At 44.3% G+C, this 14,913-nt stretch overlaps 1 protein-coding gene across 4 annotated transcripts in view; it reads left to right on the plus strand.

The window, feature by feature from the left end:
* The window catches only part of gpc5b (glypican 5b), a 195,757-nt gene extending 192,364 nt beyond the window's left edge, over positions 1-3,393 (plus strand). For all 4 annotated transcript variants that reach the window (XM_035414637.1, XM_035414636.1, XM_035414635.1 and 1 more), the window contains one exon: positions 3,087-3,393. In XM_035414637.1, coding sequence (XP_035270528.1) covers positions 3,087-3,289 — 203 coding nt within the window. In that variant the 3' untranslated portion in view covers positions 3,290-3,393. The remainder of the gene's footprint in view (positions 1-3,086) is intronic.
* Positions 3,394-14,913: the final 11,520 nt, after the last annotated feature.

Genomic DNA, 14,913 nt, shown 5'->3' on the forward strand with positions numbered 1-14,913 from the left:
CCACACAGGAAAGAGTGTCATGTCTAGAAATATCCCAAACATATTTTAGAAAAAGAAATACAGGCAGAGGAGCACGGATTTGGCAAATGTGTGCAAAGACAGAGACTGCCAGTGCATCATATGACTGAACATGGATATTTTATAATATTTTCAAGGTAAAAATCCTGCATAGTATGTCTTTAATAATGCTAGTTGATATCACTCACTCACTCACATGCACGCACACACACACACATACACAAAACATGACTTGAAGCCTACAACAAAAATGCAGAACTCCACACATTAAACATCAGCAGACAAGCTCCACCCTGGGAGAAGGAAAGAGAGACAGTGAGAGCGCTTTACCTCTATTCTCTCAGCAGTGGCAGCTCATTGGCTGTTGCTAGGAGACGGGAAGGCTTCAGGGCAAGGCTGAGCAGGCATATTGACTCACCTTCTACCCAACCCCTTCCCCATTTCCTATTGCTTGTGTCATGTTTTTTCGGAAATCATCTTTGGTCCCCCAGGCCACCGGTGCACTTTCTGACATGGCCGGGGACCAGGGGGCTGTCACCCAATCCTCCCAGCCGGAACATGGAGTGTATTCATGCTTTTATCTGCATGTGAAAAGACTTGAGACCCGTTCTCTCTGCTTCCCACCTCCACCCTTCTCCAGGCAACAAGTTTCCAAGCTTTTGAAACTCAGAGATTTAGCAATTTAGAGAGTCATCACTACTCAGATCAGGGGCTGAACACAGCAGTGCCCAGAGACTGGAAAAAAAACAAAACACTCACAGGAGCAAATTCATAATGTTCATAGCAAAGGGGAAAAAAAGGCTTTTTCAAAAGATTTTTTCCCCCAATTTCAATCAAACCTGATTTTGGTTAGCATAAACAACTTGTCGCAATTGGAGATAAATGACTCCTTTGTCTATTGTATGACGATACCCATTGTGTGATAGAATCAAATTTCATCCCCGGTAGGTCTTTTTTTTCAGTTTCCCCTCAGTCATTTGTGAGGATCTTAATGTAACCATTTCAGGCTCATTCTGCATCCTTTTGTTTGGCAGAATTGAAGCGTGTCCCAGAGGCTCATGGAACTGCACGACTTCAGGGGCACAGAGAGCGATCTTAATTAGGCGGGAAGATAACAGAGCTCGAGTGGAACACTGGGAGTCTTTTGCAGGGAGAGTCAGTCATCTGTAAAACAATGAATAATAAAAAAATCATAATTTTACAGGAGGGAAATGACATCTATACACAGCATGTGTGACTGTGCAGAGAGGTCTGATGCGAGTCGTTCCTGCTTATCAGAGCTGGCTACTGGCATAAATGCTCTATGCGGTCGTTTAGGGCTACAACCATCCGTGGGCCACACAATGCAGGTTTTAATTGTTTTTATTTTTGTTTGTTTAAAAAAAAAATGTAATTGTGTAGTATTCACTGGGTGCGAATAGATTTATCAATTTTATTGTTCTTATGCCGGTTCCCCGGACTGTGGTCACTCCCAAACCCCCCACCCCATTTTAGACACAGGACTACATTACCCAGGTGCATTTTGGGCATGAGCATGAGGTCTGGGCCCACATTTGTGAAGCATATTACTGTAGGAGTGCTAATCTAGAATCAGTTCTGGATTTTAGATGATAATGGATACGGTTATGGATACGGATAAGTGAATAGATTTCCTAGTTATTGATATGTTGGTTTATTACAGTCTGATGATTATGGGTGCGGTAAAAGAAACAGTGAAGCTGATGCTTGAAGTTCAGTTCTAGATGAAGACATTGCTGTTTCCATTCACACATGTCATGCGGGTCATTGATTGAACAGACAGGACAGATGAAATCCAGTGGCCTCTAATGTGTCTGTGTCCTCCGGTGTTCCCTGTGTCACAGCCCAACTGCATTCAAACTAAGCCATCGGGAGCCCTGGTATGCTAAAGAGTGAAAATCACAGGTTTTCCCGTGCCACTGGCCTTCAGCAGCTCAAAGGCACAAGGCCGGTTTCTCCTGAGACTGTGAAGCGACAGTGTGAGTAAGAGTCACACCCCCAGCAGATCTATTCTAATGCCGTTTTGGGATGACGGAGAGGACGAACAGGGTTGGGTCACGGCGCGGGGAGTGTGGTAATGCGGTTCGATCCAGCTTATTTAGAGCATCTCCCTGGCTGATGAGGCCAGACAGGACGGGCATGGGGAGGGGGGGGGGTCCAGGGTTAGAGAGGTGCCTGCAGACAGGATAGGCGTGAGGGGGGCTTGGAGGGTCCAGGGTTCAGGGTGACCTCAGACAGGACAAGTGTGAGAGAGGGGGGATTTGGGGTTCAGGGTGCCTGGGGGAGCAGAGTGAAGAGTGAATTGAGGAGCGCTGCTTATGATTAAAAGGAAGCTGAGAAACTCTGATCACTCCAAACACCTGGTAATGACATTCTGAAGGTTGTTAAATAGCCCCAGCACTCAAGGGTGAGTCATCCACTTGCAGAATCACCAGGTGTGTGTGTGTGTGTGAGTGTGTGTGTGTGTGTGTGTGTGTGCGTGCGTGTGTGTGAGTGTGTGTGCATGTGCGTGAGTGAGTGTGAGGTCCCTGGTTCACATCCAGCCCAAGGATGGCTCAGACCTCCACTGTTACAGAGTAGCTGGGTTAAACCAGGCCTTCCTATCACCCTGTCCTTAAAGCTGCATCCCATTAAATATTATGTCCTACCTTATTCTGTTTTGCTTTTACCTTAGGAGGTGTCCTTATATAGGTCAACTGGCTTTACTTAACAAGTACGCATTAATCATTTAAATAGGTTATACTGTGAACCAGAACATTTTTCCTCTCTTCTTACAGAAGCTGTGGCCGAGTACTGTGTCTCACAAGTGCAGTGCTTTGCCCCGGGATTGAAACTCACAACCTCTCCACACTGCCTTCAACTTACTTGGCTTAGATATAAGCTACCAGTACGGTTTGCAAGCAGAGCCTGTACTCTGTGGGAGCTCATTCACCCTTCTGCTCAGAGAAAAAGGAGCAGGGGTTTTAACTACAGCTTGTGTCTATAGTCTGGTCAGATTATGTTTTTTTTATGACACTGATGACATCATGTATTTGTGTTTCCCCTTGCAGTTCTCAGAGGGAGGGGCAGAGACTCCAGCGTTGGCGGGCCCTTGGGGAAGGCGCCTGTGTTTGTCCCGCCTCGCCGGACCCCGCCTGACACCGCCCGGCCCAACGATGCGGTGAAGGTCAGGGGTCATGCCCAGGCCTCTGCTCCCAGCCTGGTGCTGTCTGCCGCCTGCCTCCTGGCGGCACTACATTGGCACCTAGACTGATCTGGATCAGCTGCAGCCCCTCCTCCAAGCCCTACCCCCTTGCTGCATAGACCACGTCTTCAGAGCTCAGCACAGGACTGGACGGAGAGGGGGGGAGGGTTGGCGGGCGGGCGATGGGGAGGGATTGGGGGGAGTTTGGCACGGTCTAGCCACACATTCTGGATGGACTGGCTACACCGAGGCGCATGCGTGCTCAACCTAACCCGCTGCTTTCGCTGGGCTACTCTGCATTGGCTAGGAAGTTGATGGCGCCTTTTTGTATTTAATTTTATAAAATCCTTCTTCAGACAGGTTAAGGTCACATTGCCTTTTCTGTCAAGCTGCTGGTATTCCATTTTGTAAACCCATTTTCTGGCAAGTCTACACCCAGCCCCGACCCCCGCCCCCCCACCGCCCCCCACCCCCCCGCCCCCAAACGTTTACAAACACCTAGGTTAAAGATATTCTAACTTTTTCACAACTCACATTTCATGTAACCGTACATTTGTTTTGGCAAGTCAATTAGGGCATCTACTTTGTTCACATCAGAGGTAATTTTAAAACAATTGATTAGAGAAAGATTTATTTCAGCTTTAATTCACTATATCAGAATTTCAGTGGGTCAAAAGTTTACATACAAGTTGACTGTCTCTTTAAACAGTCCAGAAATTGATGTAATGACTTTGTAGAAGCTTCTGATTGGCCAATTGTCATAATTAATTAATTGTGAGTTAATTGGCACCTGTGGCTGTATTAAAGGGCCTACCTTTAGAGCCACTGCCTTTTTGCCCTTGATACCATGGGAAATCTAAGCAACTCAGCCAAGACCTCAGAAAAAAATTATGGAGCTCCTCCTTAGGAGCAATTTCCAAATAATTGAAGGTACCACGAGCATCTGAACAAATATGTTGTATGCAAATATAAAAATCTTGGGACCACACAGACACTGCATTGTTCAGGAAGGAGGCACAAGTTTACTCCCAGGGCTGAATGAACTTTGGTCCAAAAGGTTCAAATGAACACCAAGACATCAACAAAGAAACTGATGAAGGAGTTGAGGCATCAAGTACCAAAGTATCCACATTCACCATTAAGAGAATCCTAAATCACCATCGCCAAAAAGGCCGTCACACAAGGAAGAACCCCCTACTCCAAGACCGGCATAAAAAAGCCAGAATGAATTTTGCAGGTGATCACCAGGACAAAAACCTAGCCTTTTGGAGGAGTGGTCTCTGGTAAGAGGAAACAAAAATTGACTGTTTGGCCATAATGATCAGCGCTATGTATGGAGGAAAAAGGGTGAGGTTTTTCATCTGAAGAACACCATCCCAACTGTGAAGCATGGGGGTGGCAGTGTCATATTGTGGGGGTTTTTGCTGGATAAGGGACTGGTGCACTTCAGAAAATAGATGGCATCATGGGGAAGGAGGATTATCTAGAAATACTGAAGCAACACCTCGAGACACCAGCTAGAAAGTTAAAACTTGGTCGCAACTGGGTCTTCTAGCAGGACAATGATCCTAAGCATACCTCCAAAGTTGTAACAAAATGGCTTAAAGACAACAAAGTGAAAGTACTGGAGTGGCCATCACAAAGTTCTGACCTGAATCCCATAGAAGATTTGTGGACTGAATTGAAAAAGTGTGTCCGAGCAAGGAGGCCCACAAACCTGACTGAGTTACACCAGTTCTGTCAGGAGGAATGGGCAAAAATTCTGGCAAAGTATTGTGAGAAGCTTGTGGGAGGCTACCCCCAAGCGTTTGATTCAAGTTAAGCAATTACAAGGCAATGCCACCAAATACTAACAAAGTGTGTGTAAACTTTTGACCCACTGAAAATCTACTATAGTACATAAAAGTTGAAATATATCTGTCTCTTAGCTATTATTTTGAAATGACCTCTTGTGCAAATGAAGTAGATACCCTATTGACTTAACACAGGAAATGTATGGTAACATGAAATGTGTGCAGTTGTGAAAAATTGAGTTTGAATGTCTTTAGTCTAGATGTGTAAACCTTTGGCCTCAACTGTACTCCAGTTTTTCATAATCACTTTGTACCATGTTTGCCCTGTCTATCTGTCTGTCTGTCTTTGTTTTTTTTTTGTTTTTTTTACCTTTTTAGAGGCAAGCTGAATCTCTTGTTCACTTCTTTATCTCTTATATTAGTAGACCGAGAGTGAATCAAAAAGCCCCACCACATTCACATCTCCTTTTTTCAATTTAGGTGTTTAAACACAAGAATGATTCTTCCTTTTTTTACATTTCACTGCCATAAACCCTAAACACACTCTGACTACAGATAAGCAAACAAGAGTCTGTGAGGCTAGTGGAAAATTTCCTCAGGACGTGATCAGAAATGTCCCATAATGCAACACACACACACACACACACTCACACTCTCCCACTGTCTCACAACTGTGGCCTGCGGGAACACATCTACTGCATCCCCCTTCCCCTTTAGTCCATGCTGCAACGCTTACGCATACTTCATGTACAGTACATACTCTCTACACAATACACTGGCATCTCACCTGCACACGCATGGGGGAACACACATCTTGTGCATTCATGCACATGTACTACCGCATGCATGTGTGCTGAACATGAACTTGGACATTCACATACAGCATATTCCTGAGCGTGCACAGGTGCTGAGCCATGCACACACTTGCACTTGCACTTGCACTTGCACATGCACATATGTTCCTGAGCGTGCACAGGCACGGGCTCCATTCTGCGTAACCCTGCTTCCTGCCCCTCGGGTTCACCCTCCCAACCGACAAACGCACCATAGCCTAAGAGCCCAACCGACAAATACACCATCGCCTACAAGCCCAACCGACAAACACAGCCCATCACTCCTCCAGTTTAATCTCCCTCAGACAAACCTGAGCATCCACAGCAGGGCCTGAGTGGCATGAAGAATGGATAGTATGGAGAGAGAGAGAGATGGAGAGAGAGACGGTGTGTGTATGAGAGAGAGAGAGTGTGAGAGAGAGACAGACAAGGTGTGAATGAGAGAGAGAGAGACAGTGTGTGTGCGTGAAAGAGAGAGAGAGAGATAGAGACATTATGTGTGTGTATGTGAGTGCGAGAGTGTGTGAGAGAGAGACGGAGAGATACAGGGTGAGAGAGACTGCTTTGCGGTCCAGTGTGGTCCACTGCTTCATGCCTTTAGATTGAGCGGCACTCTGTCCACAGTATCAGTAATGCAGTAAATAGAAAATGCTATGCTTTTATGCTTATTCTACAGAGCCGCTGCTGTTTCCCCTTCTATCAGCAGCTATTTGAAGCGGTAATAAAAAAGCAAATCTTGAGCAGAAGCTTCTCATCTGATTTCGGCATAGCATACCACGCCCTGGGAAAAACTGTGGCTGAGAGTCTCGTCATGAAGCAGAATAAACCCAACAGAGCAATAATGTTTCACTTTTGATACCCGCTCTGTAGATTAACGTGCTCTCTATGACTCATCGGACAATTTATTTTCTGGCAGGCGAGGCACAGGCTGAAGAGGAATCACGCCATTTTGGGTCTGAATGGTAAGCTGCGACAGGCTTGGGGCGGGGCAGTGCTATGTGGCAGCTCTCCAGAGGCCCCTACGCCCAAGCTGGCCAATCAGAAGCAACCAGCAGCACCGTGTAGCGGTACCTCGTGATTTTGTTCTTGATATGAAATATCACATAGGACAAAAATAAAATAACAAATAATGATAATTTGATTATTCCATTTTCAGATAATATTGTCCTTTTTCTTGTGCTTCTTGAGCTTTGGCTTAGAATGTTCCTTAATGAGCTGCCATTTTAAACATTTAAGATCTGAATGGTAAGACCTTAAATGAGCAATTGTGCTTGCTTAAGACAAGTGTGTAAGGCCCATCTACTCCTTTAGAAATGCCCCAGCTAACATGTAATGTTCTCTTAATGCTGCTGCAGCCAGGCTCCAAACCCTCTCTGAGGGTCTGTTTTAGCAGGGTGAAGGTGCAGTTTTGCAGAGTGAGGGTCTGTTTTTAGCAGGGTGAAGGTGCAGTTTTGCAGAGTGAGGGTCTATTTTAGCAGGGTGAAGGTGCAGTTTTGCAGAGTGATGGTCTGTTTTAGCAGGGTGAAGGTGCAGTTTTGCAGAGTGAGGGTCTGTTTTAGCAGGGTGAAGGTGCAGTTTTGCAGAGTGAGGGTCTATTTTAGCAGGGTGAAGGTGCAGTTTTGCAGGGTGAGGGTCTGTTTTAGCAGGGTGAAGGTGCAGTTTTGCAGAGTGAGGGTCTATTTTAGCAGGGTAAAGGTGCAGTTTGCAGAGTGATGGGTGTGGTGTCGCAGGGTGAGGGTCTGGTTTAGCAGGTAAGGGTGTGGTGTCGCAGAGTGAGGGCGTGCAGAAGCAATTGCCTATGCCCCTGGACACGCCATGTGTCCGGGCAAAACATTTATTTTTAAGTATTTTTGCGTCGTGCGTTTTCGCCACGCCGAGTGTCTAAAAAAGGAAAAGAAGAAACTTCCCAGTGCGAGTGATTGATTGCTCTGTACGCAGACACCCTGAGTGCATTTCTTATACGTAAAACCGCAAGCTTCTCTCTGTGGCCATAATTCTCCTGTGCGTGCATGTGTGTGTGTGTGTGTGTTCTGTTGCCATGTACGTTTGTCTATCAATGTGATGTGTTCAGTGCTGTACTAGTAATTTGTTCATTATTAATAACTTTTAGTGTTAGTGGCCTGTACAGTAACAGGAATTGAAACCTTAGTGGATGAATGAAAATAAATATATTTATATATACATAAAGGTGTAGGATATATTGGGTTTGTTCGGAGGCTGTTCTAAGCTCTAAATTATTATTTTATTTTTTTTGTCAGGTTTTTTAGTGTCTGATTTCTTTGGAGGAGAAACAAAAAAAGTCTTCTTGTATGAGCAAAGATTTATTCTGTGTCTCATTTCTTGTTTCAAAAAGCCAACATCTTTAACACACGCTTCTATAGCATGTGTTTAGAATGTACTTATGTTGTACTTATATACAGTCAGGTCCATAAATATTTGGACATTGACAAAGTTATTCTTATTTTAGCTGTCTATCACATCATATTGAAATTAAATAATGAATATGAGCTCAAAGTGCAGACCTTCAGCTTTAATTTGAAAGTATTTACACCCAAATCGGGTGAACAGTGTAGGAATTACAGCACTTTTTATATGTGGTCCCCCCCTTTTTAAGGGACCTAAGGTAATTGGACAGTTGGCTGCTCAGCTGTTCCATGGCCAGGTGTGTGTTATTCCCTCATTATTTCATTTACAAGTAAGCAGATAAAAGGTCTAGAATTGATTGTGGCATTTGCATTTGGAATCTGTTGCTGTTAACTCTCAATATGAAGTCCAAAGAGCTCTCACTGTTGGTGAAGCAAGCCATCATTAGGCTGAAAAACAAAACAAAAAACCCATCAGGGAAATAGCAAAAACATTAGGTATGGCCAAATCAACTATTTGGTACATTCTTAAAAAGAAAGAATGCATTGGTGAGCTCAGGAACACCAAAAGGCCCGGAAGACCACGGGAAACAACTGTGGTAGATGACAGAAGAATACTTTCTCTGGTGAAGAAAAATCCCTACACAACAGCTGGCCAGATCAAGAACACCCTCCAGGAGGTAGGTGTATCTGTGTCAAAGTCAACAATCAAGAGAAGACTTCACCAGAGTAAATACAGAGGGTTTACCACAAGATGTAAACCATTGGTAAGCCTCAAAAACAGGAAGACCAGATTAGAGTTTGCCAAAAAACATCTTAAAAAGCCTGTACAGTTCTGGAACAACATCCTATTGATGAGACAGAGGTCAATTTGTACCAGAATGATGGGAACAGAAGAGTATGGAGAAGGAAAGGAACTGCTCATTATCCAAAGCATACCACCTCATCTGTGAAGCATGGTGGAGGTAGTGTTATGGCGTGGGCATGTATGGCTGCCACTGGAACTGGTTCCCTTGTATTTATTGATGATGTGACTGCTGACAAAAGCAGCAGGATGAATTATGAAGTGTATAGGGCGATATTTTCTGCTCAGATTCAGCCAAATGCTTCAAAACTCATTGGACGGCGCTTCACTGTGCAGATGGACAATGACCCGAAGCATACTGTGAAAGCAACCCAATACTTTTTTAAGGCAAAGAAGTGGAATGTTCTGCAATGGCCAAGTCAATCACCTGACCTGAATCCAACTGAGCATGCATTTCACTTGCTGAAGGCAAAACGCCCCAAGAACAAGCAGGAACTGAAGACAGCTGCAGTAGAGGCCTGGCAGAGCATCACCAGGGAAGAAACCCAGCGTCTGGTGATGAGTATGGGTTCAAGACTTCAGGCAGTCCTTGACTGCAAAGGATTTGCAACCAAGTATTAAAAATGACAATTTAATTTATGATTGTATTAGTTTGTCTAATTACTTTTGAGCCCCTAAAATTGGGGGGGGGGGGGGGGGGGTCGGCTATGTATAAAATGGTTGTAATTCCAACATTGTTCATACAATATTTTTGACAAAACCCTTAAAGTAAAGCTGAAAGTCTACACTTAAATCACATCTTGATTGTTTCATTTCAAATCCATTGTGGTAGCGTACAGAGCCAAAATGATGAAAATTGTGTCACTGTCCAAATACTTATGGACCTGACTGTATGTCACTCACCATTTTTTTTGTGTGTCTGTTTTATTTTCAATATGAAATGTATGTGTGGGTTAAAGTGTAATGGTAAGACTTTTTAAAGGCATGCTGTATATATCCTGTTATTCTCCCTGTATAGGCAATCAGTTGTGTTTTTGTGATCCTTATCTCTTATGCAGACGTCATCAGTTTAGAGGCGTTTTCTCTCATCTCTCCGTTTGGTTTCTTTACATACGTGACTTCTTCCTGACCAACACGGGACCTTCTTACATCGCTACGGCAACGTGCCAGCATTGTAACATTGCTGTGACATTTTGAAAACACTGTGAGAATGTCCCGTGTCAGACGCAGGACCGCCAGTCCACAAGGGTGAACCTCACGTGCCCTGGCCTCTCTCCAAATTTGCTGCCCCGTCCGGTGACTATAGTGGGTGCTGTGGTGGGCACGAGGAGCTTTCCCAGGGAGCTATACTGCTTTTCCTCAGGCCAGAACGCACAGGCCGAAAGGCACCGCTTTCCTCTGCTCCTCACTCCTGCAAAAATGTGTTTTTATTTACACAATCGCCAGAGGCAAAAGCGTGGGTTCAGGAGCGCAGGAGTCTTACCTTTGTGCCAGAGTGTTAATCTAAAATCTTTGTGTTATTTACCCTCAGAGAAACAGCTTGCATTGTGTTTGAGATGTCCTTGAACAGCGTGAATAGGTTGATTTAAGAAAGCGAAAGAGGAAAATCCGTCATCTTGTGGGTTGTATTGTAATTTTTGCTGCTTCCTGTGAGCGGTTTGCGTTGACATAGGCCAAGGTAAGAGGTCCACACGTTCAGTGCAGTCGCACACACAGACAAAAATGAGGAGAAACAGTGGTGTTGATTTTCCTGATTATCCATGTGCATTAACACCTGTGGAAAAATGTCCCAAAGAATGATGGGAATTCATATCACAGACAGTTTTTATAAATACTCATAAAATAAAGAGAAGCTTTGAAATATGAAGCCATCTTGTCATGTGGCTAAATTAGAAGAGAATAAACCCTCTTTGGAATGTTGAATTTATCATATGGTATGGTTATGAGGGAACCATACCATTTGTAAATGGTAAATGGACTGCATTTATATAGCGCTTTTATCCAAAGCGCTTTACAATTGATGCCTCTCATTTGCCAGAGCAGTTAGGGGTTAGGGGTTAGGTGTCTTGCTCAAGGACACTTCGACATGCCCAGGGCGGGGTTTGAACCGACAACCCTCCGACTGCCAGACAATCGGTCTTACCTCCTGAGCTATGTCGCCCCTATTTTGTGTTACGCATTACCATCTCAAAGGTACATAACAGAATTGTTATTCTTCAAGGGAGCTGAGGCCTGTTCATCTGAAAAGGAAATTGTGTGGGAAGGCCTTTTATTGGCCATTTAATGTTTTGACCCTGTCTGACAACCAACATAAGTACATTAGTATTTCTCTGTGCCTGGTGTGTCCATGCAAGTACCATTACAGAGTTTTACTTCTCTAATCTTATGTCCATAGTCGAAGAAATCCTATTAAAATCTATGCATACACGTTGTTATTATTATTATTATTATTATTATGACGATGATGATGATGATGATTATTATTATTATTATTTTATTATTATTGTTATTATTATTATTATTATTATTGTTATTATTGTTATTCATGTTCCATGTTGAGGCTCTGATTAGGTTCACACCACATTAGAGACTGGCACTCCCACCCCTTAGAAAGCCTTACCCTTTAACACGCTCTCTGAAATACTGCAGGGTTGCAATATTTTGGCCAAGATCTTACTATATTTAGATCTTTATCTGCCTTTTAAATAAACACTGAAAAGGGTCTGCTTGGCCATGTACAACAATCTAATCTCTTTTTTCGCCTCAGCTACTGTCTTTATTTTTGCATAGTTTTTTTTCTCTGAATTACGAATTATTTGAACTTGCTGCCCATCTGTTAGACAGTGGAACTGAAGACACGGCTGTGTTAAAAAAAGTTTGTTGCACATAGAAATGACACGTGGAACGGTTCTGTGCATGCTTACCGGGTCTTTAAATATACACCCCTCTCAGTATAGTCTGTGTATTCATTACATCTTTCAGCCATAGCGCAACAGTGCACCTGCACTTAAGACTGTTTGGGCATTGATAACGCAGCCTGCGCAGTAATGACTTTTCCGTCAAAGCCAGGGAAACAGTTCTGTCCTTTTCTCCTTTGTGGAAGACCACTGGAAGAGTGACCTTGTATTATAAAAAGGGGGCGAGGGAGGTGAGAAAAGAGAAAGAAACTCTGTAATAACTGCAGTCAGACCTCAGTGGGGCCCTGATGAATTAGCCGCCTCGCCTGTCTTTGTCCCCGTCCCATTGTTAGTGTAGTGCTGTGAATTATGATTCATTTATTGAGATACATTCATAGCTGCGCTAATCCTCCGGCTACTACTGGAGGAGTTCGTCGCTCTCCAGCCACGACGCTTTATTAGCATAATTGAATTTGCGCTGCAGCACTGAGACCCACAAGGGCTGTCAGTCACCACCGCGGTGCTGTGGGTTTCTGCCGTGATTGGTGTGGACTTCGCCCAGATACCGGAAGGGAAGGATATTCCGTATCTTAGATCAACGCGCGCCACACTGTTTTCTCCACGCTGGGAAAGCGGGTGGACTGCTGCTCCATTATCATGTTTGGCTAAAGTTGTGGAACTGGAAAAGAAAAAATGCAAACAGTTTTCTCAACTGGGGATAGGTTCAAAGGTCACAGATTCCAGGAAATGCATCAGGATTCTTGCATTTGGCCTCGTGTTTATCCTGCTGTGAGGATGGCCCTGTTTTGCCTTCCGGTAACCTCTCTCATGCTCAGCTTCAGGTGTCTCCAGGCAACCATGGAATTCTCTGGTGTCATTGATGTCTCTTTATCAAAGGTGACAAAGTTGTGCAGTACACATTTTACCCCTGATTCGTTCTACAATTATGAACAGAAGAGGATCGGTCTTGCCAAGACAACGTTTCTAAAGCCAGATGCTGTGCTAACTATCAATCAAGATCAAGATAAGGTCTGTTTGTCTTTTTACTTTAGGTGTTTTACGCATGCTACCTAGCTCAGTGTACATGAAACGCAACCTAGCTAACTAACCCAACCAGGGAATCCTAGATAGCTTTGATGCTATCGATAATCTAATTAAGCCTTTGCTTAATACGATCAGTTAATGTTAAAGTTACTTAACGTTGATATAGATTATATTGCAAATCATAATGTTAGCCGTCCTAACCTCACTTTACTTAAAGCATCCGTTCGGGCTAGATGACATTCTGCTATTAATCGAATCAAGCCTACAAACTATAACGTTACCGTTAACCTCATCTCCCCAATTTACTTGCTGTCTGGCTATCGATAATTTTGCTAATGTAGCAATGAGCTGTACTTATCTTGTGTAACTATATCTCTACGTTATCTGGCGAGTGTAACGTGGAGTGAGCACTGATCCAGGTCAGTGGGAGTGTGCGGCCCGGACTGTCAATCAAAAGTGAATGCATAAATAATTAGGACAGAACTGACACGCCCAGCCAGTCTTGAGTCTGCTATATTAAAAAATTCAGGTTTTACATCAAAGCAGTTTTTGTCTTTTCAAAGTCTAATAAGTAGAAAAAATACATATATATTGTCATTTAGTAACTAAAAAACAATTTAAATGTAAGAAAAGGGAGGCTGCACAGGGATTTTAAGCATGTTGCAATGTGAACTATATGAAGTTCAGCTTATCGCAGCTAAAGTACATTTACATGTAGTCTATTACTGTTGGATCAGTGTGAGGTTCATCACATAACAGCTGGATCAGTGTTTGACAGTCTGTTTCAGCGGAATCAGTGCGATTCAGCCAATGTCAGCAGGAACAGTCTTGTCATACATCCAGTCACAATTGGATAGGTGTAAGTTGCAGCCTATCACAGCAAAGTCAGCGTGAGCTTCTGCCTATCACAGCTGGATCAGTGTACAACAGCCCAAGGCTGTAAGATCAGCATGAGGCGGCTTATCACAGCAGGGTCAGTGTGAAAGTCAGACACTGGTTGAGAAATAGGACTGAATACCCCCACCCCCCACCCCGCCAGTGCACCCCCCCCCCCCCACACCCCTCAAATGCAGGTCTGTCTAGAGGGTGAGCAGCCAGTCAGGATGGAGCTGGGAGGGGCAGGGAAATGTCTGCTGTCAGTGTGCTGTTATTTCTGTGATGAAGAGCCCCAGGATCAGGTGTCCATCACCAGGACACACGTGAACGCCGGCTAATTGAAAAGCGGCTGGTGCCATCCCCAAAACGCTGATTTGGGACCTGTTTTCAAAAATAGTCCCCAGAAAAGCAGCTGGGACTGGAATCCTGATGGGGTCCAAAGGGCCTCCCCATTCCCTCTCCTTGGACAGGGTCTAAGCTGTAATTACATTGTGCTGTTTATTGTTACGCTGACTGCCTCCCAACACTAAAGACTTTACACCTCATACATTCCAGAGGCTTTTTTAAACACAGGGTGTAACCAGTACTGTCTCACAGGTTCTCATTGTCTCAGTGCTTCATCCACTGATCCACTGAATCTCAGAGCTCAGGCCTGGAGCTGAAGCCTTCCTGTGAAGATCTCAAGGCCCCATTAATCAGCCGGGCCCCAGGCCCTCCTCTTTCCTCTCTGCTTTCTCCTCTCTCCTCTCTCTTCTCTCCTCTCTGCTTTCTCCTCTCTCCTCTCTCCTCTCTGCTTTCTCCTCTCTCCTCTTTCCTCTCTTCTCTCTCCTTTCTCCTCTGTCAGACTGGATATCCATCACTCCGCAGACCCCAAGCTTACACACACACACATACATGCACACACACACACATACTCACACGAGTATGTGTGTTTGTGTAGGCGCATTATGTATTTATCTTCTCTGTCAGCTCATCCTTCAGTGCAGTCCCAAAAACTATTAATCTGCGTGTTTTTCCAACTTTGTGTACGGAGGAAACATTGGGCTGCATCACCCCCTCCCTGTTTGGGCGGTGAGTGATGG

This window comes from Anguilla anguilla, chromosome 4 (genome assembly GCF_013347855.1).
Source record: "Anguilla anguilla isolate fAngAng1 chromosome 4, fAngAng1.pri, whole genome shotgun sequence".
Taxonomy (NCBI): Eukaryota; Metazoa; Chordata; class Actinopteri; order Anguilliformes; family Anguillidae; genus Anguilla; species Anguilla anguilla.